This window comes from Natator depressus, chromosome 7, assembly GCF_965152275.1.
Source record: "Natator depressus isolate rNatDep1 chromosome 7, rNatDep2.hap1, whole genome shotgun sequence".
Taxonomy (NCBI): Eukaryota; Metazoa; Chordata; order Testudines; family Cheloniidae; genus Natator; species Natator depressus.
In genome coordinates, this window is record NC_134240.1 from 76,259,922 (window position 1) to 76,286,442 (window position 26,521).

The 26,521-nt window shown below is 39.3% G+C and overlaps 1 protein-coding gene across 3 annotated transcripts in view; it reads right to left on the minus strand.

The window, feature by feature from the left end:
• Positions 1–2,037: 2,037 nt before the first annotated feature.
• Positions 2,038–26,521, minus strand: part of RHOBTB1 (Rho related BTB domain containing 1) — an 83,143-nt gene continuing 58,659 nt past the window's right edge. For all 3 annotated transcript variants that reach the window (XM_074958843.1, XM_074958842.1, XM_074958844.1), the window contains 7 exons: positions 18,312–18,497; positions 15,681–16,654; positions 15,146–15,264; positions 9,794–9,944; positions 7,379–7,467; positions 4,989–5,094; positions 2,038–4,441 (listed from right to left, as the gene is read on the minus strand). In XM_074958843.1, coding sequence (XP_074814944.1) covers positions 4,272–4,441; positions 4,989–5,094; positions 7,379–7,467; positions 9,794–9,944; positions 15,146–15,264; positions 15,681–16,654; positions 18,312–18,497 — 1,795 coding nt within the window. In that variant the 3' untranslated portion in view covers positions 2,038–4,271. The remainder of the gene's footprint in view (positions 4,442–4,988; positions 5,095–7,378; positions 7,468–9,793; positions 9,945–15,145; positions 15,265–15,680; positions 16,655–18,311; positions 18,498–26,521) is intronic.

The following is a 26,521-nucleotide window of genomic DNA, read 5'->3' on the forward strand; positions in this document are numbered from 1 at the left end:
AGCTGAAGGCAAAGGCACATACAGTGAATTATATCATGACAGAGCCTGACTGTTGCTGGTACAACACTGTCTCTCATCCTGGACTCCGTACACAGACTAAACTTCTGTTAACAGATTTGCGTCAGATTGTAATATGTTAATGTTGTTCCTGGCATCTCAAAGCCAAAAGGATTGGGCATGATCAATTTCAATGGGAATTGTGTCTGTATGAGGACTGGGCCCATTAAAACAAAGAAGAGTACCAAATCATTTTTAGTAAGTGAAAAAAGTTAAGAGCCATGAGGGATATTGAGCCATTGTTAATGTGATTACATAGGACATATACATTGCAACCCACAGGAAATAAACATTGACCATTCGCTTATGAAGTTGAAATATGGGCAGATAGCATAGGTCTGAGGCCTGTGGCCTGTTCTTTCATCTGAAAGCAAGGCAGCAACTTCCTCAGGAGCCCACGGTTTCTAAGGCATCCTGAGAGGACCTGAAGTATTCATCATCATAGAGTGTAGGCAATAAAGCAGACATAATTCAGTATGTTATATCGCTACTTAATGCTATGAGCTGGAAGGAGGAAGAGCTGATTTACAGGCCAAGATTTTGCAAGCTCTCTCAGTCTAACTCCACAACACTCGAACAATGAGAAACGCTCATTTTACAAACAGGATGTTCTTTAGGAAGCATTGTTTCTCATTCAGACGGAAACACAAAACCTTAACACTTTCGTAACTTGTTTGAACAGTATGGTAAACAAGGCTGTGCCTCCCCCCCCTCTTTTATTCTGCAGGCACCTCCCCCTCCCCCCGCACATTAAGTTTTTGATCAGCCATGCTACTTAAATCAAGCAATATGAATGGGAGCCCAGATTACTCTCCCCTCGATGTAACCTTTATAGTAAATCTACATATTTAATATGCTGTCAGCTGCCTTTATTAACATGGGGCCTGATCCAATTCCCATTAAAGTCAATAGGGCTCTGAATTTAATGGACATGGAGGATTAGGCCCACAAGGAACAAAGGAAATAAAGTAGACTTGTCGCTGTGGCACTGTAGTCTAGTTCTTCCTCACAAAGGGCCTACTGCTCACATTGAAGCTGTGGCAAAACTCATATTGACCACAGTGGGAGCAGGACTAGCTCCCAAGTGCTGATTTCTAAGTCACAATGAGTTTTCTCAAAATTATTTCTATATTTTACAACACTAATAGGTAACCCCCCTTCTGTTTTACGGTGAGTCACATCCAGATTATTTACCAGGAATCTAAATGGCCGTGAATTATTAAAAACAATCAGCAACAACAGGAGCATACTTTAGTGGTTTTGTCTACACATTACTGTTTTAGCATAATCAGAGTGGCATTGTTTCTGTTGCTACATTATTCTTCTCTTACTGAATATATTACCTAAATTCTAATAGCGAGTTCAAGGGAAAAAAATCTTGCTTCATAAATCAAATTATTATGATATGTAGTATTCATAAATTAGCACTTTCGCTAAGAACACTGAGTGCTGAAAGTGCTTATTTTCAGTACCCTTGGTATTGTCTAATAGCTTTAAACAAAATATGAACAAGGCACCCTTCACGCATCATCTTGCAAGTTCTCTAAAAAAACCAACTTTTTAGCTTTGTCAATTTAACTGCATAGATCTATCAAGAGGAATTGTTGCTACAAGTTCACTAACTTGTAATTAGAGGTTTTGCTTGTTGAAGAATATCTGCTAGTGGAAACTAGCTAAAGAAAAGTAGTCAATTTAGCAAGCTCATAGTATACATAATAAAAACAAAACACCAACCAACCAAAATCCCTACAAGAACTGCTGGTGACTCTTCCTGTTTTTTGTCACGTAGAGTTTCTTTCTCATCGCACAGGTGACAGCCTGGTGATTAAGAATTAGGAACAGTGTGAAAAAGTGACAGGAAAGTTTGGTTTGTAGCTTTATATTAAATGACAAGCACCTACCATATTCCTTTTTCCAATCAATAAATACAAATGCAAGTGGCTCTCCTATAACATTCTGAACTGTAAGTTTTGATATGCCATGTGATCACAAATTCAATACACTGTTTTGTTAAACATATTTTACTACTATTGAATGTTGACAAACACCATAAAAAGTGAAGCGCTTTATACAATATTTAGAAAGCTGATTCAAAGAACTAGGAGACATTTTATAGCTAAACAGTTTTATTGACTTTTGTTTCAAAATAAAAAAACAAATAACCACCAAGATTAAAGGCCATAGACGGCATTAACCAAATGAACCAGCCACTTGGTTATAGTAGCTGACAACTAATACAACTGGATATTATTGCATATACCCCCAGGTTCATTTATCTATCCATTACAGTTTGGCAAAATTACAATCATACAGAAGCTTTGGTTATGTAAAACCTAGTAGCAATACTTATTAAACATGATCTGTTAACATTTTATGACTGAACAGATATTAATTCCATCCTAGTCTTGATATTTATTCTCTCATTTTTTCATCCCTCCACAATTTACAATACTACTGGCCAGGAATTAATGCGGATACACTTGCAGCCATCCTTTCTCTATAGCCCTTCTTTATCACTGTACAGTGATAAATCTTGTAGGTGATGGAGTCTGTCACCTGTTTTCTTTACAGGAGTCTCTTCAGCACCCATGCTAAGCAGCTTCTACCACCCTAGGGTGGCATCTCCCAAGAACAAGCTCTGACTTGAAGCTGAGTATTTGGAAGTGTGTATGGCTTTCAGTCTGAAACCTTTCCTGACTCGCAGCACTGGGGTTTGAACTTACTGCCTTGTCTATGAATACAGGAAAAATAAAAATCAAAAGCTTTTCACATTAGTATGCTGAGCTGCCTGCAGAAAACAGCATTAACAAAACTGATAACATAATACTACCTCAATTACAGAACGGTGCCTGAGACACTTCATAGGCCTGCATATGCTCTATAGTATAATTTTAGAAGTGTTTTAGTTTGGTCTTTTCAAAGCACACCCAGCCTTATATTTTTCTAATGCAACACTGCAAGTTCAGAGTGACAGTTATTAGAAAATCATAAACCCAAAGGAAATTTCAAAACACTGGAGGTTTTTTCCCCTCCTACCATTTAAACAATGCTGGGATTTTTATTCACTGAGACTCCAGCTTTGTGCTTTCTTGGATATCTGCTTCCAGAAGGAATGTATAATCTAATTTAAAATATCATTCTTCATTTGCAAGCTGCTACATCAACAATAGAGGAATGTATCTATTTGTTTCAGCAACCTTTCATTTGCATAACTCCTGTAGAAGCAAAAAGGAGTTTTGAAAGAGGACTGACTGCAGAATTAGGCCCTCAAAGAGTAACCAACTATAATACAGTAATTCCAATACTACCAGCATGTCTGTTTTTTGAATTCAGATCCATACTGAGTTTGCCCTGGATAAAGATATAAATTAATAAGCCCTTCTGATGATTTTAAAATTATCCTCTTCAATCTAGACCTTTAAAACCTCTGAATACTTAGAATCACTAGATTTCACATGGCCCATATAACCAAAATTATATGCACTGACATGGCAAATATTAGAAATACATGTTCCTGCAGCTGAACAGGTAATTATACTGCCTATTATTCAGCTGAACAAAGATTAAATGCTCTATAACTTGCAGTTATTTGATCTTATTATAACCCTTTACTTTAGAAAGAAGGAATAGCCATCTATATATGTTATGAGTGCATGGAATGTAGGGACAAAAACTGGTTTCCTAGTAGAAGCTTTTTTTAATTAAGATGATAATTTTCATGGGGTAGTTTTAAACCGGTCACTTAAGACAGAAGGTTATCTATTACGAGGGGGTGTTAGTTTATATTTCACTTTCCACACATAAGAAAAATAGTTAAAATCTAATTACAAAGCTGCTATGTGGTTATTTTGTGGTTTGTAAAATAAAGTTATACCCAGAATTTTTATTTAAACAAAATACACAAGACAGTATAAAAATATTTCCCAATTTGGAGTTTGAAACATTAATGCTGGATTTGTTTTTGTATAAAAAGAAATGTAATAATGGTAGATGCTGATTTTGCTTACTAAGCAAAAATATACATATCAGTTTAAGGAACTATTCCAGGCTCACTATAGCTGAGCTTGTGCTTTTGACCCTAACAATGATAAATGCAAAACATGGAATAAAATCAGTGTCGGGGACCTGAACTACATCTTATTTCTAACAATAAGACTAATTTTAGAGCAGTGTTATAATTACACCGTTGAAGTGTTTACATGTATTTGCTTTGCTCAGGCAACTAGAGCGGAGGAATTCCAGAAGCACCACTTCCGTTTTGAATGATGTTTATTCAGTGCAATATCTTCCTTTTCTCTTTCCTTTTTAGCACGCTGGTAGTGATCTTCTTCCTTTAAGTACCATACAGGAGGCCAGCGATGTCTCTCAAAATATTCTTGATTATCTGATTAAAAAAAAAGTAGTAATAAGATACTTAGATACTAAAACTGCAACACAAATAAAGTAGGGCATGTCAGACATTTATTTACCCTGGTAAACTCACTATCCTTTCTGTGCCTCAGTTTAACCACCAACAAAATGGACAGAAGGACACTCACCTGTCTCAATGCAATAATGTTATGGATTAACTAAATGTTTGTAAAGTGCCTAGAGGCTCAAATGACAGCAATTTAAGCAAAGCACACTGATTATTGTTCTATGACAAAATAATGTAAAATACATTCAGACACCAAATACATTTTTCGAGGTGAAGCATGGAGAGTCATTCACGCCATTCTTAGTTCAGTTGATAGGAGTTATATATGTAACTCTTGGTCCATGAGGCAGAGGGAGAATTCTAACTCTTTGGTTATCTGATCAGAAGAACTCAGGATGGAGAGAACACTGGGTTTCCATCATAGTTTAGTTGAGCTAATTCGCTTGTTCATGTTCAAAGGACAGAAAGAAAAAAGGTCAGGAAAAGATGGGGGGAAAGTTGAAGATGGTCTTACCTGAAGACTTAGCTTTTATTTCTTTGCGGAATTTGGAGCAAACACTGTTGTAGTTGGTGCAGATGTAGTGCAAGCACCACGCTGCCAGCTGATTAGCATTGTGAAACTACAAGCAAAGACAGTCAGTTTACATTTCCTGATACTACTGGTCATCTTGCACAAAAGCTAAAAGTTAAGGCAAGCGTGATCCCTAAATGAATCTATCCTGTCATGCTTTCAGCATTGGGGATTATTGCATAACACTCAGCAGAGACTGAGCAGCTGCTCAGAGGAAGCTTCTAGCTGCACCACGTGGATTTAGAGTTACTGTTCCTTTTACACAAAAATCCACTGGCACACTCAGTGGCCAAAATGGGATTGTCAGTGGGAGTAGCCGAGTTAGGGTTCTTACTCTTTCTGCAATGTGCTGAGCACCTCCTGAGAGGTGTGAACAGCTCCAACTTTATTTCACTTCAATGGGAGTTTAAGGCCCTTACCAACTGGCAGGAGGGGAGAGATAGCTCAGTGGTTTGAGCATTGGCCTGCGAAACCCAGGGTTTGAGTTCAATCCTTGAGGGGGCCATTTAGGGATCTGAGGCAAAAATTGGGGATTGGTCCTGCTTTGAGCAGGGGGTTGGACTAGATGACCTCCTGAGGTCCCTTCGAACCCTGATATTCTATGATTCATAGGATTGGGCTCTAACTGTGATCCTATGCACTTAAATCTAGGTTTGCAGCTGCCATCAAGTTACTACAAATCCTACCCTGTAGTAACTCACTCCCCAGAGAAGTGTTCTCAATGAAAGAGCTAAGGCACTGTTGAAAGCATAGTACAAAACCTGGGACAGGCAGTCTGCTCAGAGGAAAGTATAGCTATAATGTGAGTCAGATTGGTAAAGTATGTGCATCTATTTGGCATTCTGATTGTTTAAAACCTTAACAGGACACAGATCAAATCATAACAGGATTTGAACTTATGACTTCTGTACCCAACCACCACCCCAACAACCCCCACAGTTTAGCAGAACTAGCATTCTTTTATCGGAAGAGATTCAGAACTGGGTTAGTAAGGGTGTTATGGGTCCAGACAGAGCTGAAAGCAGATGATGGGAAGCTTGCAGTGGACAGTAGGCGCTACATGCCAGTCATGAAAGCAAGGGTCTAATAGCACAGGCAGAAGCCAGACCTAGTCATTAGGGTGTTTTGAAGAATCATTTGTGGACTGTAATATTTTTTCTAACTTTGGCTAGGTGGTGTTAGTGGCCTGTGATATACAGGAGGTCAGCCTAGATGATCTGATGGTCCCTTCTGGCCTTAAACTCTATAACTCAATTTCTCATATAACAAGCAAAATATCTTGTACTACCGCATCCCTAAAGAAACCATATTGTAACATTCCTTTAGGAAAACTCAATCACATATTTAAAAACAAAGAGTCAACTTTGGACTCCGTCTCTCAGGGTCTCTGGAGCTCAGACAGAAAAGTGATGTGCATGAAAGTAAGGTAGCATGATAGGCAATTCACTCAGAGTCACAAAGGAATGGCTGGGTGTTGCAGAGATGTCCTCCTTGAGGGTGGCCAATTAGGCCATGTCTACACTGCACTTTTGTCGTTCAAACTTTTGTCATTCAGGCGTGTGAAAAAAAAAAAAACCCTCTGAATGACAAAAGTTTTGACGACGAAAAACACCGGTGTAGACAGTGCTTTGTCGGTTCCCGCTGACAAAGCTTCCACTCCTTGTTGGAGGTGGTTTTATTTTGTCAGCGGGAGAGCTTTCTCCAGCTGACAAAGAGCAGCTACACTGCGCATGTTACAATGGCATGACTGCAGCGGCACAGCCACACTGCTGTAAGGTGCGCAGTGTAGACATAGCCTAACTCTGCCCTCCCAATGCTGGACAGGTACTACTTCATTCCTAGCAACCTAATGGAGAAAGATTTAAGGGGCATAAAATGGTGACACCCACTGAGAATGCCCGAGGGTGAGAAAGCTAAAGAACTTTACTTCATGGCATTAGACACAAGGCTGGAGGTGCTAGGCTCTGCCACCTTACAGAAGCTTCCCCACAAGTAAAAACTGAAATATGTATTTGATAGACACAAAACTAAGCCTCAATATATAGAGCCTGATTTCTCAACTGATATGGAGAAGATAAATCTGTTCTACAAAGGACATTAAACATTTTAAAATATAGTGTTATTATCACAGCAATTAAGTTTTAAAAATTAAGATGCAGAAGCCTTAGTACAGTATGATAACTGTGGTCCCTCAATTCTTTGCAGTGGAAACAAGGGGTCCTTTGTTTGAAAGGCTTTATTCATGCAGGTATAATGCTCAACACCATCATTTTTCAGAGTACTGCAGTTGGGCAGAACGCCTTTAAAAAGGTTAAAAATCAGTCACTACTAACCTGGGCCAATTCCAAATAGGAGAGTACTTCACCATCTATGCCAACGCCATTCCCTGAGGCTTTAGTCAGCTCCTGCACAGCATGCTGCTCTGTTAAAGTAGAAAACTAATAACCGACACTGTAAAAATACATATTTCAGGGTAACATTTATAAATGCAGTTCATTTAGGGAATCAAGAACCAAAAAATGTGTGTGTTAGCATGAAAGATAAATACAGAAACTACTGCACCAGCAGCAGATCCATTCAGACTTCTGATCAGAGTCAGAGCTGGTGTAAGCAAGTGCAGCTTCATTATGGTCTCTGGAGTTGCCCTCATACATCTAGGAGCAGATCCCCAGCCAAGAGCGCTAGGACAGTTTACACTAGCTGAGGATCTGCCCCCTATGTGTTAATATGTCCCTTTGTACACACAGATCTTGCATGTGCTTATGTTTATGCAATAATCACTCCTGATTCCCTAGTAGTCACAACCCTTGGATTCCCTACAATGGATACCTCTGAGTAAGTGTTGTTCCCAACCTGCTCTAGAACAGAGTCCAGGTACTACACAGAATCAAAACCTTGCCACCATCTCCATTGTTATGGTTTGGCTCTATTAATGAAGAAATTAATAATGACAGCAAAGTTCACTTTGAGTCTTCTCAGGAGTGGCTGCTCCTATGGTTCCCCCCTTAGGGATGCTCAGCCTCCAGAATACACCCTCTCTCCTCAGAGAGAGCCACCCCTGGTTTCTTGTATCTAGGTGAGGTAAGCCACCTGCCTCGGTAAGTCAGCAGAACTCACTTACCCCTTTCCTAGAAGGATCAACATCGATAACAGGATGGAGTGTGCAACAGGCCCCTCTAAGATATATCGGGGTCCAGTGCACCATTAATGAGAGGTGCCTAGGCCTTATAAAAGGGTATGGGTACAGCTGCAGGTGGTTCTTGGCAGATGCCTGCAGACACTGCAGGGAGTAAGAAGGCTCCTTCTGGCCCTGAATTAGCAGGGGAAAGGGCTGTGGGAAAGGCCAAACTCCAGGCAAGAGGTGCTGGGAGAGCAGGAAGACAGACCCTTAGGAGAAGGGGGTATGCCCAGCATGGGACTGGGTTGAAAGAAAGGAACTTTAAGGAGAGGACTGACCCGGGGGTGAGGGGGGAGAGGACTGGGCGCTCTGTGATGAAACTGTGTTGATGACTTTGTAAGTTTGAATTCTGTTTTGAAAGACTTTGTGCAGGACTTAATAAATGAGACCCCAGAAGGGGGAGTGGTTTGAATATCTCAACAATGTGGACTTCTAAAAGGAGCCTGAGTGAACAGGGAACTGAGACAGGCCTCAGCAGAGCCACACTTGGCCAGAAGACAGTGCAACAGAGCAGACATTCCTTTTGACAGAATGTTAGAGACAACCAAAGGTGGCCTGATTCAACTCCATTATGTGCAATCATAGCAATGGGACAAAAAGTAGCCTTTGAGTTCACAATAAATATTTCACTAAATGAGACAGAATAAGATGTTCTTACCATTAAAAGCACATTTGTTCCACAAATGCTGAGAAGGATATCTGTACAAGGCCCCACAAAAACTTTGGTTGGAGCAGGGCCTAAGTTAGTTCTGTAATGCTGTCAACAATCGAATGTCTTGTTGCACAACTTAAAGCTACCTGAGGGCTTGGGTAAATGACAGTCAAGGAAATGACTAAAATTTATCTTGTGAATTTGTTCAACTTGGTCGTCCCATCTCTCAGAATCTCCACCCTACAGTATTTTGGTACGATACTAGGAAACAGAAAAAACCCACTATCTAGAAGTTTGTGCGTGTGGATTTAGTATTAAAGTATCCCATGCTGCTGTTCTGGTCTAACTTAAAGATGGAAAAGTTGATTTTCTTGAAATTATGCACGTGAGAGCCCCCCACATCTACAGCAGAATAACTAATGGACTCTAGTTTGGGCAATAAAAATAGATCTGAACAGCACTTCTACAAAGAGTTTGAATCAGATCAATTTTAAATTGGCTCAGTTATTATGCTCTCTAAATGGATTTTATCATGGAAAGCCTAGTTCATTATAATTGAAAGCTTAGTGTCCCTACTGTTTTGCTGTAAGTTAAGAATAATCGAATGGACATTATGAATTGTGACATTATATTAATGCTGAAGAGAAGGTTTTCACTTCCTATTTCTAAAGTATGGAACATTTTAAAAGAACTGCATTAATTTAGCACAAGTCCTAGAGAGTGGAAAGAAAAAGGCAAGTACATTTTTTAAAATTGAAAATACCACATTGTAATACAATTTGGCTTTATATAAAGGAATGGCATTTCTTTCCCTCAGCATTCACGGCAAAAAAATTGTATATGTTAAAAAAAAAATCACTAAGAAGTAATACAGCAGTCCATGAAAGCATTGCACCTGCAAAGAGTCAGAATCCTTACCTGCCAGTGTAACCAAGTGTGGGAGGCAAAATCTGTTTGCCAGTGCAATTAATTCAAGCATGTCCAACTCCTGACTTGATGATAATTGCTTGGTATACAAATAATCCAGAACTGCCTGCATAGAAGTCTTGTTTATGTTGGGAAGAACAACCTGAAAAAAGGTATTTTAAAAAATGTGCTCTAGTGAAAGATATGTAGTCAAGCACTTAACGCAGGCCATATGCTTCCTCTCCCACCTTGCTATCCTTTCCCCTTCTGTCATGTTTTAGCAATATAGTAAAATGTTAAAGAGAGTCTCCACATTAAATCTAAAAAGCTCAAGAGCTACCAACAAATCTGTCAGATTCTAGTTATGTATGTACATGAACTCAGCCAGTTTAAAATGTATGCAGCTCTACCTAAATTAATGTAAGTGCAATATAAATTGAACCAGCAGATGATCTGGGCCACACTTTTAAAAAGTGGGACTGTTTGATGTCGGAGCAGTTACCAGTAAAGATCAATGGCTGGTATGGTAATATTTCATGGCTATCAATAAAGCAACCACTTTTTCCTTTGTAAACAGTGCAGCTGGCACTGCTGTTTTGAATACTGTTTGGAATATCAGAATTGTTTCTTACTTGTATAGACTCAAGTGTTCAGGGGCAGGCAGTGGGTTATGGCCAAATAAGTCCCAGAGCTGCATCCCCATAGTTGATTGTGAAAACACATACACCTTGAATAATGAAGCCTAACTCTCCTTTCAATAGCAATCAGATAATAGCACTAAGAAAAGAAATGCCAATGCTTTCGGCAGACATATTTTGGAGAACATGCAGTAAGTCAACTAACAGATAGAAAAAAATCAGTAATACAAAAAATAGTTACAAACAGGCATTAATGTACTTCAGTCTGATTGATCAGAAGTGATCCTGGCTTATGGTTATATTTGTATAATCAACAGTGGTTAAAGCTTTCTATTTTCCTGTCCAAAGTCACATACGCCGAGGCACTCCATAAAAGACTCAAATATTGGTTAGCCTAGAGGATGGACAAAAATACACAGAAGCCTTATGAGTAGGTTGTTCCTTTATGGCTTTGTACCACTTGTCAGTATTAGCTAATTGGTGCTCCTAATATAAATACTATTGAGCTAAAAACAATTCAGAAAATATTCTTCTACTGCTAATTATTTTTCAGTAGCTAGCAGTACTTCTTTTTCTACAGGGATTGCTTTCGATAGCTCTAATTTGCATCTCCATTGCTCTTAACACTTTCAGTTAATTAGTAATGAATGAAAGCAGAGAACAGCAAGGGTGTGGCTGATGCAATACCGATGAATGTAGCCATAGCAGGTATCAAAAAGGAAGAAAGCCCAATTCCTCCCCCAATTAACATAAACATAGGCTGGAATTTTTAAGGGTTTAAGTGATTTGGGTGCCCAATTCCCTATCAAGTCAATGGGAGTTGGGTGCCTAATTCCCTTACTTTCCTTTAAAAGTCCCAGCAGTACTCTTAAACAGGCATTGAGAATTGTGTTTACTATTCCAACCTTTGTTAGTGATGGCATCCAAACCTTCTCACATAAAAGGGACTAAGATAAATGATAGAATAGGGCAAAGATTTTCACAAAATGACTAGTGATTTTGGGCACCTCAATTTTTAAGAGCTCCACTTGCAACACTTTAAGGGATCTGGTTTTCAGAAGGTGAGTGATGAGCATTTTCTGAAATTCAGGTACCTTTAAGGGTGTCTTAAGTTAGGCAACCAAAATGACACACACACAGAATCACTAGTTACCTGGAAAACATTAGTCCATGATTTTTTGTTTTTAAAGTAGCAAAACAAAATTAAATTCCCTTGTTTTGCTGTAGGTGAAGAAGAAAATACTCCTTTTCTATTTACTGGAGTAGATTATTTTGTGTACTTGTGGCACCTTAGAGACTAAATTTATTTGAGCATAAACTTTCGTGAGCTACAGCTCACTTCATCGGATGCATAGTGAGCTGTAGCTCACGAAAGCTTATGCTCAAATAAATTTGTTAGTCTCTGAGGTGCCACAAGTACTGCTTTTCTTTTTGCGAATACAGACTAACATGGCTGCTACTCTTACAATAGTGACAAACTTAATATGTCTGACCCTGCAGCCACTGGATCCAAAATTCACTGAAGTCAGCTGCAGCCTTTCAATAATTTCAATAGGGTTTGGATCAGACCCTTTATCATGTGTCATTTGACGAAGCAGCTGCAACATTGGATCTACAGTACTCACTTGTCAGTCCAAATGCAAGTTACACTAAGAAGAGTTGGTTTTGTAACATTGATGATTTTTTTGTTGTTAGCTTGCATATTGACCATTTAGTGCTTATCTTATAAAAATCTGTGTTCTACCTACAGAATTCAGGCAAATTTCATTGAGAAGCAAATCATTATGTTTCTGTAAACTAGACTGAGGTAATATGCTATATACACACATTCCAATTTATACTTTTAAAGTTCTCAGATCTAAGTACTGTATTTCACAAACTCCAGAAAACTAAAAGTTTAGTACATTTAAAATATTAAATTGCAAAAGATGAGCTAAGACTATTACATTTATCATTAGAAATAGGCTTGTGTAAAATGAATATATATTCTTATTGCTATGTATTGCTTACTACAATGGAGGTATGTATTTTTAATGACCAACTTGCTGAGTGTGCCTCTGGGGAGGGAACTGTGCTTATTGCTATATTAAAAGTAATGAGAACAATTTAAATAGGACACGGTCTTCTAGAATATTAAATACAAAAAAGTACAGTTATAACAACACTAAGGGGCATATTTTCCCCTTGACGTTAATGCAAGTCCCATTAATATTAAGACGACAACAACATGACAAAAATCAGGAAATCAATACATTTGAAAAAAGAACTCTGCAAAGACTGATCCAAACAATCAGCTTAATGCACACACAGCCCTTCCCACGTTACTGGACCGCCTAAAAGAGGCCTTTGCCATGATCTACTCCACTGTTGAGACAGTTTACACAGCATCTCATACATGCCCTACACAAGAGAACAAGGAGACTGCGTCAGTATTAAGTCCCTAGTTTTTGTTGATGTACTGTACGCCAGGTCCATTCTATTAGTTTAACACATTGGGTTGCATATATAGTCTTGTGACACTGACAGACCAGCCGAACTGTGTATGACCCATAACAACTTAACAGGCAGTATTACAATTGTAATCAAGACAATTTACTTGAATGTGAAAGATGCTAAAAGTATTTCTCTGTGTTTACAAATATCCTGTTAGAAGTTTAACAATGTAACCAAATTAGCTTGTAGATACTAATTCACTTTACTGTCTTAATTGCCTTATGTTAACGTATGCAAATGGTTCAGTTAACCTTAATATCAAAAATGTGAGATACTGCAGGAAAACTAATCATATCATCTACATTGTCTTCAGCTTAACTATCTACATTATAATGGAGGACCTGCTAATTGCCTTATGTGAATAAGTGTACTAGTTTAGCTGTGTATGCATAGGAAATAGAAGGTTAGCTTCAAAGCAAAGGTGATCTGCATTGCCTATTCCTCCTTGGGGAAAGGCACTACTATTAGGAATGTAATTAACTGGTAAGCATTAGTCTTACCAGTTAACCTGCCTTAACTGTTAACCCCCGGGCTGGCCGGCTATGCTGGCCCCAGCCGGATTGGCCCCAGCCCCGGCCGCACTGGCCCTTTAATCGGTTAACCGTTTAAATGAAATATTTTTAATCGTTTAAATGGTTAACTTTTTAAATGATATTTACATCCCTACCCGCTATGACAATTTCTGTGAGGAGCCTTGTCAGCCTGCTAGAGAGCTATAAAAGAGAAGCCTCAGGCCAGATCCTGTCATCTCAAGTCTGCTGAACTTTGAACAGGGAAAGTTTATGCCTTGAGACTGAGATCTTCCAAATAGTTATTTGGAATATTCTGGAAAATACATGGAAAGGCTTTACATCTTAGCTGCCTTTGGATTCTGACTTGTTGGGATGATTCCAGAGAGACTGTTATAAGCCAGCAGTTTATTCTATCATTGCTATGATCCTGAACTATGAACACCGACAATCACTTGTATGTATATGATCCTTTAACCATTCAATAACTCTCTTCTTTTCTTTCTTTTTTATATTATTAAACCTTTAGTTTTTAGTTACTTAAGGATTGGCATCAGCGTGATTATTGGGTAGGATCTAAGACTCTCATTAACCTGTGGATAAGTGCCCGGTCCTTTGAGTTTGGTGAGCTTCACATATGGTGAATCAGGTTTTCAGTAACCTCTCACTGTATTAGACTTGGCTGTCTAGATGGGAGCCAAGGGCTGGAATGCCTAAAGGGGACTGTGCTTGGTTCCTTGTTAACCAGTGTGGGATTGCAGAAGATCCTTTGTGACTGGCTTGGTGAATCTAATTATAGAAGAAACCACCAGTTTGGGGGAATTGTCTGCCCTATTTCTTGCAGTCTGCTCTGACTGTGGCATTCTCAGTGTGGCCCATCCAGGCACCCGGTCACAAGTCTATTGCCTTTTTTTAAACCCAAACCCACAAACCCTCTCAAAGGGCTAGCAGAATGATTTAATTTGTAATGGCCCTGATTATGCAAATATATATTTACCCAACTTTTTGAAACACTTTTAAAGAAACCCACAACACTGACTACTTGGGAGCTGTTATGCTGTCATATAAACACTTAGACAGTTTGGAGAAAAATATTCCTCCTGAAAAGCAGTTATGTGGGCCCAGGAGTTGTTCCTTAATTGGCAATGAAACACTTTTTTGAAGGGAGGCACTGAAGGAAAGATGGAGCAAACCCATTTAAAACAGAGCAACCAGATAGAACTTTTGCTTGGGGTGGGAGGGGAGGGAGATAAAGGCTTATATTTAAGTCGTTTCCCTCTCTTATAAGTTGACCTAAATTTATCTCCCCCCCCTTTTTAAAAATACTAGAAGTGATTAGATCATGGAAAAATAACTTAAAAATTTAATTTTGAACTCAAAGTTGTTTTCAGGTAACTGGATATAAGTCAAGAAGCCTCAAGACAATTTTTTACATGCCTAACTTTTAAAAAAAAGTTTTAATAAAAGTAGAGATCCATAAAACATTTTGAAGTTGCTGACACAGCAAGCAGTGGTGGCAACGTAACAGTACTGCTGAGGACAAGCTATTGTTCTACGTATTCTAACTTAATGTCCCAATAAATAAAGAACACTTCTGGTCTAAACATAAACACACAAAAGACTGCTAAGTCTTGAATAAATAATTGTTTCAGGAAATACCACAATGCTTAAAATAGCGACCCCTAAAACATACATGAAATACAATGATCAGAGTGGACAAATACCTCACTGTTTGAGCTTTCAACAAATGATCCTCCAAACATTGCAGACATCCATTCACAGCTACAAATCAGCAGTGGCTTGTGGGCATTTATGCTTCCATCATCCACCTTAAATGTCACATCTGCCATGGAATCAAGAAACAATCATAACTACAATAGTCAGTGCTTGAAGTGGAACCTATTACTAGTTCAAGACACAGAAAGCAGCACATACTTGTTAGTAAGGAATTGCTTCCTTTATGTTTCTCAGATTTTACAGAGGTAAGTGAAGAGCAATTATGAAAGCTCATAGGAGACGATGGGAGCTCAGCACTTTTGAGAATCTGGCCCCTTATTTAGCAGTCTAAATGTGGATTTTAGGAGCCTAACTTTAGGTTGCCATTGTCGAAAATGTTGGCCTTCAGTTTATAGTAAACTTTGGGCCCACTGCCCCTCTCACACTGACTTAAGTCAGGAATAACTATTGAAGTGGGTGGAGTTACACTGGCATAAGTGAGAGGAGAATTGTGGCCTTTTCTATGAGAGTTTATTTACTCACCAGAAAATGTCCCTTTGCAAAGACACTCTTTTATCCGGTTAGCTTTCCTGACATGAAAGGCTTTAGTAATCTCTTGATTCATGAAGGCTTCTTTATTCATAATATTTTCCACCATCATCCGCAAGTCAAATACCTCCAAGATTTCAGCAATCTGTGCTAATCTTGTCAAATCTTTTTCATTTTCATCCAGTTGCCCAGCATATAGAAATTGTAAAACAGTTTTAAAAGGCCCAGGCTGAACAGAGGAATCCATTTTGACCACAGTTACAGGACATTTCCTATTAGATACAGGGTTGATTTGTATTTCCTTATGCATACTAACAAACCCTTTGCCCAAGGAGGACAAAGCTCCCCTTGTAGAACTAGTTTCTTCAGTTTCAAGTTCTAGCATCTTTAAAGTCCCATCAGTTTCTAGTGTTGGAAGTTTGGCATCAGAGGTTTTTAAATTTGCTTCATCACTGTCACCATCTGTTTCAAGTTGACTTGATCTAGACAGGAAGTCCCTACTGGTCTTTTCTGTACTACACTGTATTTCACTGAAGTCTGGAGATTCTTCACATTCCATTAAAAAAAGGTCATAAAACTTTGAAGAGGAGGTAGCTAGGTAAATCTTGTGAGCAAAAATGTGATTCTGCTCCTGAAGAACAAACATAACATCTGCACACAATGGATTGTCTAACAAATATTCAGCCTCATTCATACTGGTTACAGGACACTCTGGGATTTTAATAACTGGAGGAGGTGCCTTTGGAGGTAGGAATGGAGCCTGAAGTAAAGGTTTTTGGACCTTCTTTAAATGTGACTTCCAGAACTGCAGGTGTCTCCTGGATATTAGTGCAGCCCTGATCGCATTATCAAAAACATCCTTAATTCCAAACTGGTCAAATACACTAGTTTCATAATATGGTAACCCAAGCTCCTTGGCAACCTCTCTGCCTCTTTCTGGTGGTAAAATATCTCCCCTTTTTATAGGCCTAGGATTAAAATAAAATAAAATACAATTCAAACAAACAACAAAAACAAAAAATCACACACAAAGCAGGGCTGTCATTAACCACAGTCCAGAAAATCTAGAGCACAAAGAAGAACATGTATTATCCATATTATTCAGTTCATAAAAATAAAAATGGTAGCTGGCATGGCTCATGGAGACCCCTAAAAATCTGCAACCATTGTACTAGACACTTCAAAAATATTACCTAATAGATGGGCTGGTAATAATGTTTATATTTGGTAGATACTTTGTAATATAACCCTATTACTTAAATATAGGTAGGCAATATTTCACAATGTGAAGCAAACCTTCAAATCCCATTCACATTTATCTGAATTATGAACTGTGTAGAAATCACTGTTCCCCTTCTGTCACTTATGCTTCACAAAAAAACCTGGCAGCCTGCTAAAATAATAGCTGAACATGTACATTCTGAGGAGCCAGGCCCATGACATTGCCAAAAACAGCAGCATCAGCATATACATTGACTGCCTGAGAACTGGCCGCGCAGCTACAGGAAAGGGTGGGAGGGAAAAAGAGAAGAAAGCTGGGCTTGGGTCCACTCCACCTGGCCGCATCCCCTTTCCCCAGACTCAGCATACAATACTAGCAGGTTACTCCCATTCCCGTGGGGCACATGGGGCAGGAGTGAACTGGACCACTCAAATGACCCAGGGGCTCATTCCCACTCTGGTTAAAGAGCCTTCTCCTGTTACCAGCTAATGTAGTTAGCTCCATAAGTCACGCAGTAAAAGTCTGTGCTACAGGTTCAGGGTTCAAATCTGTTGATGATGCAATGGTGACGGAGGACTGTTATACTTTAAAAAAAATCCTTTAAAAAAATCAGATTATTAGGAAATAATATTACAGATGTGAAAAGGATATTGTTTAGATTGGACAGTCAAGCATTTGAAAGTTAGGTAATGCCAGGATTTACAGGTGTTCATGAAACCTTAATTCAGACCCCCATGCATTATGGGACACTCAAAGTTACATGATCATATAGTATTTTTTCTACAGGTCCCAAAAATAATTCAATGCACAGATTGGATGCACAAAAGGGAGAGAATTAAAGTAGTATGGGCAACAGTAGACATGTACGTTCCTAACTTTTGCGTGCTTGACTTCGCAATAACTTTCTTTTAATGTGTTTTTTTCCCCATGTAAAATATATACCCACTTTGCTCTGTGCCGTGCTCTAGGGTTACATTTCCAAAAACCAAACTAACCCCCAAATGCCAAAGTTATGGTGTGTCTGGCTAAAGTGACAATTGGCAGGAATAATACATTATGGCATGATGCATATGTGTTTTGCCACTGGAATCAATGTCAAATCTCTGCTGCTCACTATTTAAATATTACTGTAATGCCCAGATGGCTCAACCAATATCAGGCTCTATTGTACTAGGCACTGTAAAAAATGCATTGTCAAACAGCATTTCACTTATTAAGAGCTTACAGTATGAACAGACAAGAGAACAGACAGGATGTGAAACAGTGTTATTTATCTTCATTTTATAAGATGGAAAACTAAGGCAAACAGACCATACTGGGTGATAATATTTCTTTTCAGAAAAATAGTATATTTGATTAAAACCCAGAACCTTTTAAAATGTGAATTTTTTTTAAAACTTTACCTTGCTAAAGGCCGTCTGGCTCGATTAACAGCTTCAAGATCAGCGTAACGAAGATCCAGCTGGCAGCCAACCAAAATAACAGGTGTGCGAGGACAAAAGTGCTTGATTTCTTGATACCACATTGTTTTCACATGATTCAAGGAATTAGGATTAGCAATTGAAAAACACAGAACAACTACATCAGACCTAAAATGAAATCAAGAAGAAAAAAAATATATATATATACATACACACACAATCAAAATTAATCTTTCCATTGTAGCTTCATGTATTTTCATTAATACTAACCGACACTGCTCAACCACACTTTCAAAAACACACTAAATCCCTGATATTAGGATACATCTTATTCATAAGATTGATAAAAGTTACACAGTCAATCACAACCGCATGTGAACACAAAATATCAGACACAGAAAGCTTCTTAATTCCAGATTCAATGTAAGTTATGTGCATGTACAAGCAGAGTGTTCGTCTATTCTGCAGAAGTTTACAGTAGCTAGAGTTTGCTATTCTCTATTTTGACTCTGCGGGATTGTCAACACCTGCAAAAACATTTCTGGTCACTGACACCAAAATTTCATATTATCAGGTCACTGTCACCCTAAGGGCATCCCAATGCCAGTTGGCACACTGTGGTCTTGATATATACTCAAAAGCTGGCATGTGATATACCACTAGAAAACTAATAGTTCACTGATCATTAATCTTCTTCCATGATGTATGTATGGTAAACCCACAAAATGACTTCACAGATATGTAATGGAAATATGTTCTTAACATGTATTTGTCAACAAGTGCCTAAGCCATGCCTGTTCCAGATAAAGGAATGTTGCTCCACCTGCTTGAATGTGTCTCCAATGTAAATTAAGCAAGGTATGACCAAGGACAAAGAAAAGCACATTTACACGCAAGGTAAGCAAAGCCCACAGGAGAGCACAGGGGAAATATGACCACTTAATCTTGATTGGGTGGTGGAGACTGCATCCTCAGGAAGCCTTCCTGACTCTTGAAGCAGGATCAGCAAACTTTGGCAGATATAAGCAGAGAGAAGAAAAAGCCATTTTGGCATCCTTCACCTAAAGAGATGAAGGAACCAAGCACTTTGAGCTTTGTGCAGGGTCCAGGCCAGAAAGTCTGGTCAGCCATGTTGGAAAAGAGACTTGGTGAAAAACACTTTGAACAACAGACTGTAATCTGTTAAGTCATGCTGTGAGAGCATACTGCTGGTGTCAGGCACTTGATACCAGTCAGCTCTGTATTTTTAGGGAACCAGGGCGCAGTATCTAGTCTGTCTGACTCATGAAAGACACCCCCCCACCACCAATCTCTGCTTGAACCAAAACTGATCAAAGAAAAGGCTTGCAGAGAGCAGTGAAGGGCGTTGGGAGACATACATAGACCCTTCCTGACAAGGGTGACAAGATTAAGACATCTCCATTAGCATAGAGAACGAAGAATAGAGACAACTCCCCTAGCCTCATCTGCATGAAAGATGGGACAGGGATTAGCATAAAGAATGAAGAACAGAGAACCGCACTGAACTCTGGGACCAGAAAAGCAGGGACGCACTGCATCATGGGAATCTCTGCTCCAGATGTTAATGAACCTATGCCTGCACACACCCAGCTCAGCAATTATCAGACCAATTCTAGTAATAAATTCTTGATAGATATCCAAAATACTGAAGGAGCCTAATTGCATTGTGAGCTCCCTGGAACACCACCCATAGCCAAGAGTGATCAGCTCCTATTTTCTAGCCTAAAGAAAACCCTTAAGCCATCAGTTTACCCATAAACAAATCTAGTGTTCTCCCTTGAAGCACTGTATTTTCTCTACAAAAACCCCTACCTATGCCCAAGTAAGTGTTCTGATGCATAGACTCAAACTCTGCATCAGTGCCACTGGGACTCCATCTTCTGACTGATCGTGTTGGGGTCTCTGCCTGTCTCCTGCACTCAGGACCCAGAGCTACCACCATCACCTGGGAATCCCGACCAGTTCATGCTTCAGGGCATGGTGAGATCCTTTTTTTCCCTCTCTCTCTGTTTTCCTTTCTACCTCAGGTATTAACTTTTAAAAATGTATGTTATGTTGGTTTAGGCTCTCCTTGTGTAGTTATCACTATTATTCAATAAATAACTTTTATGGTTAAGCTGGTTGCTTCTTTCTCTCTCTCTCTGAACTTTACTCTTTTGTGTTTTTAGCTTCCCCCATTTACTCTGCAGCAACACTTCTTTTATCTAAGCTAAAGATCCCTGTAGTGCCCAAAAATACTGTGGGGTTTGCTCATCAAGTGGGTTACTACCAGTACAATTGTGATGTGAAAGTGGGATAGGGACGTGTTAAACCTGTGGCACATCGGGGGGTGGGCGGGGAGGAGGGGGGGCAGCTGAAAGTGCTGCTCAGCCCAGCCTACTGAGACCAGGGGCACATAAGGGTGACAGCTTGAAGGTTCTGCTTAACCCAGCCCATTGAGTACAGGGACATATGAGGGGATCAGCTTGAGAGTGCTGATTGACCCGGTCCACTCAGACTTGCTCTGTTAGTGTGTGTGCGCGCACACGCTCATCGAGTTCTAGGGCTGGAGGAACCCAGTCCTGGGGAACCTAGGTCCTGCAGGATAGCCCCATTGGGAGGGGACTTGCAGAAGGAAGGAGTAGAGATCCATATGAACACACAAGTGACATAAGCAGTACATTAATAGAATTACAGAACCCCCTCTCCCCCACAGAAGAGTAACCCTAATAAATGAGCATACCCCAAAGTAACGGGCATATTTGGTAACACTCTGAAACAAGGTTGCACAGCATAGAGATGCCAGGGGTACAGGGCACAGCCCCTTACTGGTTTGGGTTGAACCCCAAAGCATCACCTAGCAGTTGAGTAAAAATGCGAAAGGCTTCAGGATAGCCAAATGAGCACACAGGTCACATTTCTGAAACTGTAATGAAGAAATACAACTACCACACACCTCTATACAATGATAAAATATTTGTTGTGTGGAGTGACTGCAAGGCAGTACCTCCAAGATCTTAAAGTCTTCAAAATTGTAATTGATGAAGAATTTCCAGTATTGACCATTTCTTTAATATGGACTAAACACCTCTCACCCCCCAAACGATATAATGGAACAGGTAAAAAAAAACCAAAACAAAAAACAACAGTGTTGGGAAACAATTAACAACTAAAATGAGATCTGATAAAATTCACTGACATTTGTAGCTATGAGGAAAAATACTTTATCATAAGACATTAAATTAGGCTTGAATAAAGACTGGGAGTGGATGGGTCATTACACAAACTAAAACTATTTCCCCATGCTTATTCCCTCTCCCCCCCACCCCCCGTTACTCTCACCTTCCTGTCAACTGTTGGAAATGGGACATCCTGATCATCATTACAAAAGTTTTTTTTCCTCCTGCTGATTATAGCCCACCTTAATTGATCACACATTAGAGTGTGTAATGGGTGGGAAACACCCATTTTTTCATGTTCTCTGTGTGTATATCTATCTATCTACCTACTGTATTTTCCACAGCATGCATCCGATGAAGTGGATTTCAGCCCACGAAAGCTTATGCTCAAATAAATTTGTTAGTCTCTACGGTGCCACAAGTACTCCTCATTCTTTTATCATAAGAGATTGTCAGTGTGTGTGTATGGGTCCATGAGCATGCAATTGTAAGGATCAAGATAATTTTTGGTAGCAAACAATTATCTATACAACTGTTTTGTTTCATGTACCACTCTTCTGCCAAAAACTAGGGGACCAATTCAGGAAAACATGTAAAGCACAATTTTAAGTATGCACTTACGTGTTTTCCTGAATTGGGCCTCAATCATTGTTCTGTTATTTGAGAGAGTGCTATTAAAAACTGGCTCCCAGCTCTTGGTCCCTCAGCTGACAGATGCTTGAAGCATCATGAATGTAATATAAGTTGCATACCCCTCTTAGGGAAAGGAAAGTGCTGAATAATAGCTTTAAGAAGAATTGAGAAAAAGGGGACTCATTTTTTTAAAAACTAGAGTTATCCCTAAAGAGTCATCAACAGAATAGTAGCAGCTAAACTCAGCAATAAGCTACTTGTCTCATTTCTATTAAACTTTAATTTAGCACAAATTTATTGTGTATGCAGTTTGTGTAATGAATAGATAAAGCAAGACCTGTGAATCTCAGCACTGGCCTTTTAAATCATTAATGAAACTGTTCAGTACTGCTGCTTTCTTCATTTCATTGAGGACACATATCTAGCAAGACTTACAGTTTCTAAAAATAGCCACATGCAATGCAGATACTGCTGAGAGCTTACATTTAATACAACAGAAGTGCTCTTGCTCTGAATTTATACCTTATATAAACTACAGCATATCCATAATATCTAGAGGAAAGGCATTTTACATTTTTTTAAAAAGTTATCAGTTAAACGAAGAGGGGTAGGTGGCATATACTCTACCTTTCCATATACTTTTGGGCGCTTGCTCCAAATTCAGATGGTCTCACGTGCAATAAGTTTGACAGAGCTAACCTAGTCTGTAGTGGGCATTTGTCCAGGTCACAAAACCATCACACAATTTGGCAGTTGACAATGAAAATAGTCAGGTGAAGTGATGGGGGCTGAGGAACATTGACAAAGTGAGAGAAAGGGGGAAAACTGTGTAGTGCGTACTCATGAAATGCCTGGCTTCAATCTCTGCTATTACTGTTTAAATTCAAATTCATTAGTGTTGCCAGAAAGAAAAGTGTATCTTACTGTATGAATATCTGACAGTTGAATCATGCTAACTGTAACTAAACATCTAACAGATTTTATAGTGAAACAGGACAGAACGTAAAGTCAGTCTCGGCTTGATGATCAGAGGTTACTAGGGCTGTCGATTAATTGCAGTTAACTCGCGATTAACTAAAAAAATTAATCGCAATTAATCACAGTTTTAATCTCACTGTTAAACAATAGAATACCAATTGAAATGTATTAATATTTTTGCACGTTTTTCTACATTTTCAAATACATTGATTTCACTTACAACACAGTATACAAAGTTGACAGTGCTCACTTTATATTATTGTTTTTGATTACAAATATTTGCACTGTAAAAATGATAAACAAAAATAGTATTTTTTAAATTCACCTCATACAAGTACTGTAGTGCATCTCTTTATTGTGTAAGTGCTCCTTACAAATGTAGCTTTTTTTTGTTACATAACTGCACTCAAAAACAAAACAATGTAAACATTTAGGAGCCTACAAGTCCACTCAGTCCTACTTGTTTGTCTGAGTGACTGGCTGACCAAGAAGTTCATTTACATTTACGGGAGATTATGCTGCCTGCTTCTTATTTACAGTGTCACCTAAAAGTGAGAAGAGACGTTCGCATGGCATTTTTGTAGCCAGCATTGCAATGCATTTATGTGCCAGTTATGCTAAACATTTGTATGCCCCTTCATGCTTCGGCCACCATTCCAGAGGATATGCTTCCATGCTGATACAGCATGTAGACCTGAGGTTGAAAAGGATTCTAAAGGGAGCAGGAAAGAATCCCCTAATTATCCTTCATGTGGGAACAAATGATACGGCTAGATTCTCGCTGGAAAGTATTAAGGGAGACTATGCTAGGCTGGGGAAGACGCTTAAAGATATAGAGGCTCAGGTGATCTTTAGTGGGATTCTGTCTGTTCCTAGAGAAGGGCAACAAAAGGTGTGACAAGATTATGACTATCAACAGATGGCTTAGGCAGTGGTGCTATAAGGAGGGCTTTGGGATGTATGGCCACTGGGAGGCATTCATGGACAGAGGACAGTTCTCTCGGGATGGACTTCATCTGAGTAGGGAAGGAAATAGACTTCTAGGATGGAGGCTGGCACAACTGATTAAGAGAGCTTTAAACTAGGAATTTGGGGGAGATGGTTGGGAGCTGTCCAGGTAATCTCCACGCCAGATTCTAGCATTGAGAGGAAAGAAAACGAAGTAAGAGAAGACACAGCCATGGGTAGGAGGAAGGGCAGCGTAGATACCAGTCTAATAGGTTATATACTGGCTGCAGAATGACCGTGCCTAATAGGGTACAGAATGTGAGCGAGGCCAAACAGCAAAAATTAAGATGTTTGTACACTAATGCAAGGAGCCTAGGTAACAAAATGGAGGAACTAGAGCTGCTGGTGCAGGAAGTGAAACCAGATATTATAGGGATAATGGAAACATGGTGGAATAGTAGTCATGACTGGACTACAGGTATTGAGGGGTATGTGCTGTTTAGGAAAGACAGAAATAAAGGTAAACGTGGTGGAGTAGCATTGTATATCAATGATGAGGTAGAATGTAAAGAAATAAGAAGCAATGAAATGGACATGACTAAGTCTGTTTGGGCAAAAATTACATTGGGGAAGAAAACTATTAGAGCCTCCCCTGGGACAGTGCTTGGGGTGTGCTATAGACTGCCAGGATCTAATTTGGATATGGATAGAGCCCTCTTTAATATTTTTAATAAAGTAAATACTAATGGAAACTGTGTGATCATGGGAGACTTTAACTTCCCAGATATAGACTGGAGGACGAGTGCGATTCCTAGATGCGATAGCTGATGGATTCCTTCAGCAAGTAGTTGCTGAAGCGACAAGAGGGGATGCCATTTTAGATTTGGTTTTGGTGAGTAGTGAGGACCTCATAGAAGAAATGGTTGTAGGGGACAGTCTTGGCTCAAGTGATCATGAGCTAATTCAGTTCAAACTAAACGGAAGGATTAACAAAAATAAATCTGCAACTAGGGTTTTTGATTTCAAAAGGGCTGACTTTCAAAAATTAAGGAAATTAGTTAGGGAAGTGGATTGGACTGAAGAACTTCTGGATCTAAAGGAAGAGAAGGCCTGGGATTATTTTAAATCAAAGTTGCAGAAGCTATCGGAAGCCTGCATCCCAAGAAAGGGGAAAAAATTCATAGGCAGGAGTTGTAGACCAAGATGGATGAGCAAGCATCTCAGAGAGGTGATTAAGAAAAAGCAGAAAGCATACAGGGAGTGGAAGAAGGGAGGGATCAGCATGGAAAGCTACCTTATTGAGGTCAGAACATGTAGGGATAAAGTGAGACAGGCTAAAAGTCAAGTAGAGTTGGACCTTGCAAAGGGAATTAAAACCAATAGTAAAAGGTTCTATAGTCATATAAATAAGAAGAAAACAGAAAGAAGAAGTGGGACTGCTAAACACTGAGGATGGAGTGGAGGTCAAGGATAATCTAGGCATGGCCCAATATCTAAACAAATACTTTGCCTCAGTCTTTAATAAGACTCAAGAGGATCTTAGGGATAATGGTAGCAAGACAAATGGGAATGAGGATATGGAGGTAGACATTACCATATGTGAGGTATAAGCAAAACTCAAACAGCTTAATGGGACTAAATCGGGGGGCCCAGATAATCCTCATCCAAGAATATTAAAGGAATTGGCACATGAAATTGCAAGCCCATTAGCAAGAATTTTTAATGAATCTGTAAACTCAGGGCATTGTACCGTATGATTGGAGAATTGCTAACATAGTTCCTATTTTTAAGAAAGGGAAAAAAAAGTGATCCGGGTAATACAGGCCTGTTAGTTTGACATCTGTAGCATGCAAGGTCTTGGAAAAAATTTTGAAGGAGAAGGTAGTTCAGGACATTGAAGTCAATGGTAAATGGGACAAAATACAACATGGTTTTACAAAAGGTAGATCGTGCCAAACCAACCTGATCTCCTTCTTTGAGAAAGTAACAGATGTTTTAGACAAAGGAAACGCAGTGGATCTAATTTACCTAGATTTTAGTAAGGCATTTGATACCGTGCCACATGGGGAATTATTAGTCAAATTGGATAAGATGGGGATCAATAGGAAAATTGAAAGGTGGATAAGGAATTGGTTAAAGGGGAGACTACAACGGGTCCTACTGAAAGGTGAACTGTCAGGCTGGAGGGAGGTTACCAGTGGAGTTCCTCAAGGATCCGTTTTGGGACCAATCTTATTTAATCTTTTTATAACTGACCTTGGCACAAAAAGTGGGAGTGTGCTAATAAAGTTTGCGGATGACACAAAGCTGGGAGGTATTGCCAATTTAGAGAAGGACAGGGATATCTTACAGGAGGATCTGGATGACCTTGTAAACTGGAGTAATAGTAATAGGATGAAATTTAATAGTGAAGTGTAAGGTTATGCATTTAGGGATTAATAACAAGAATTTTAG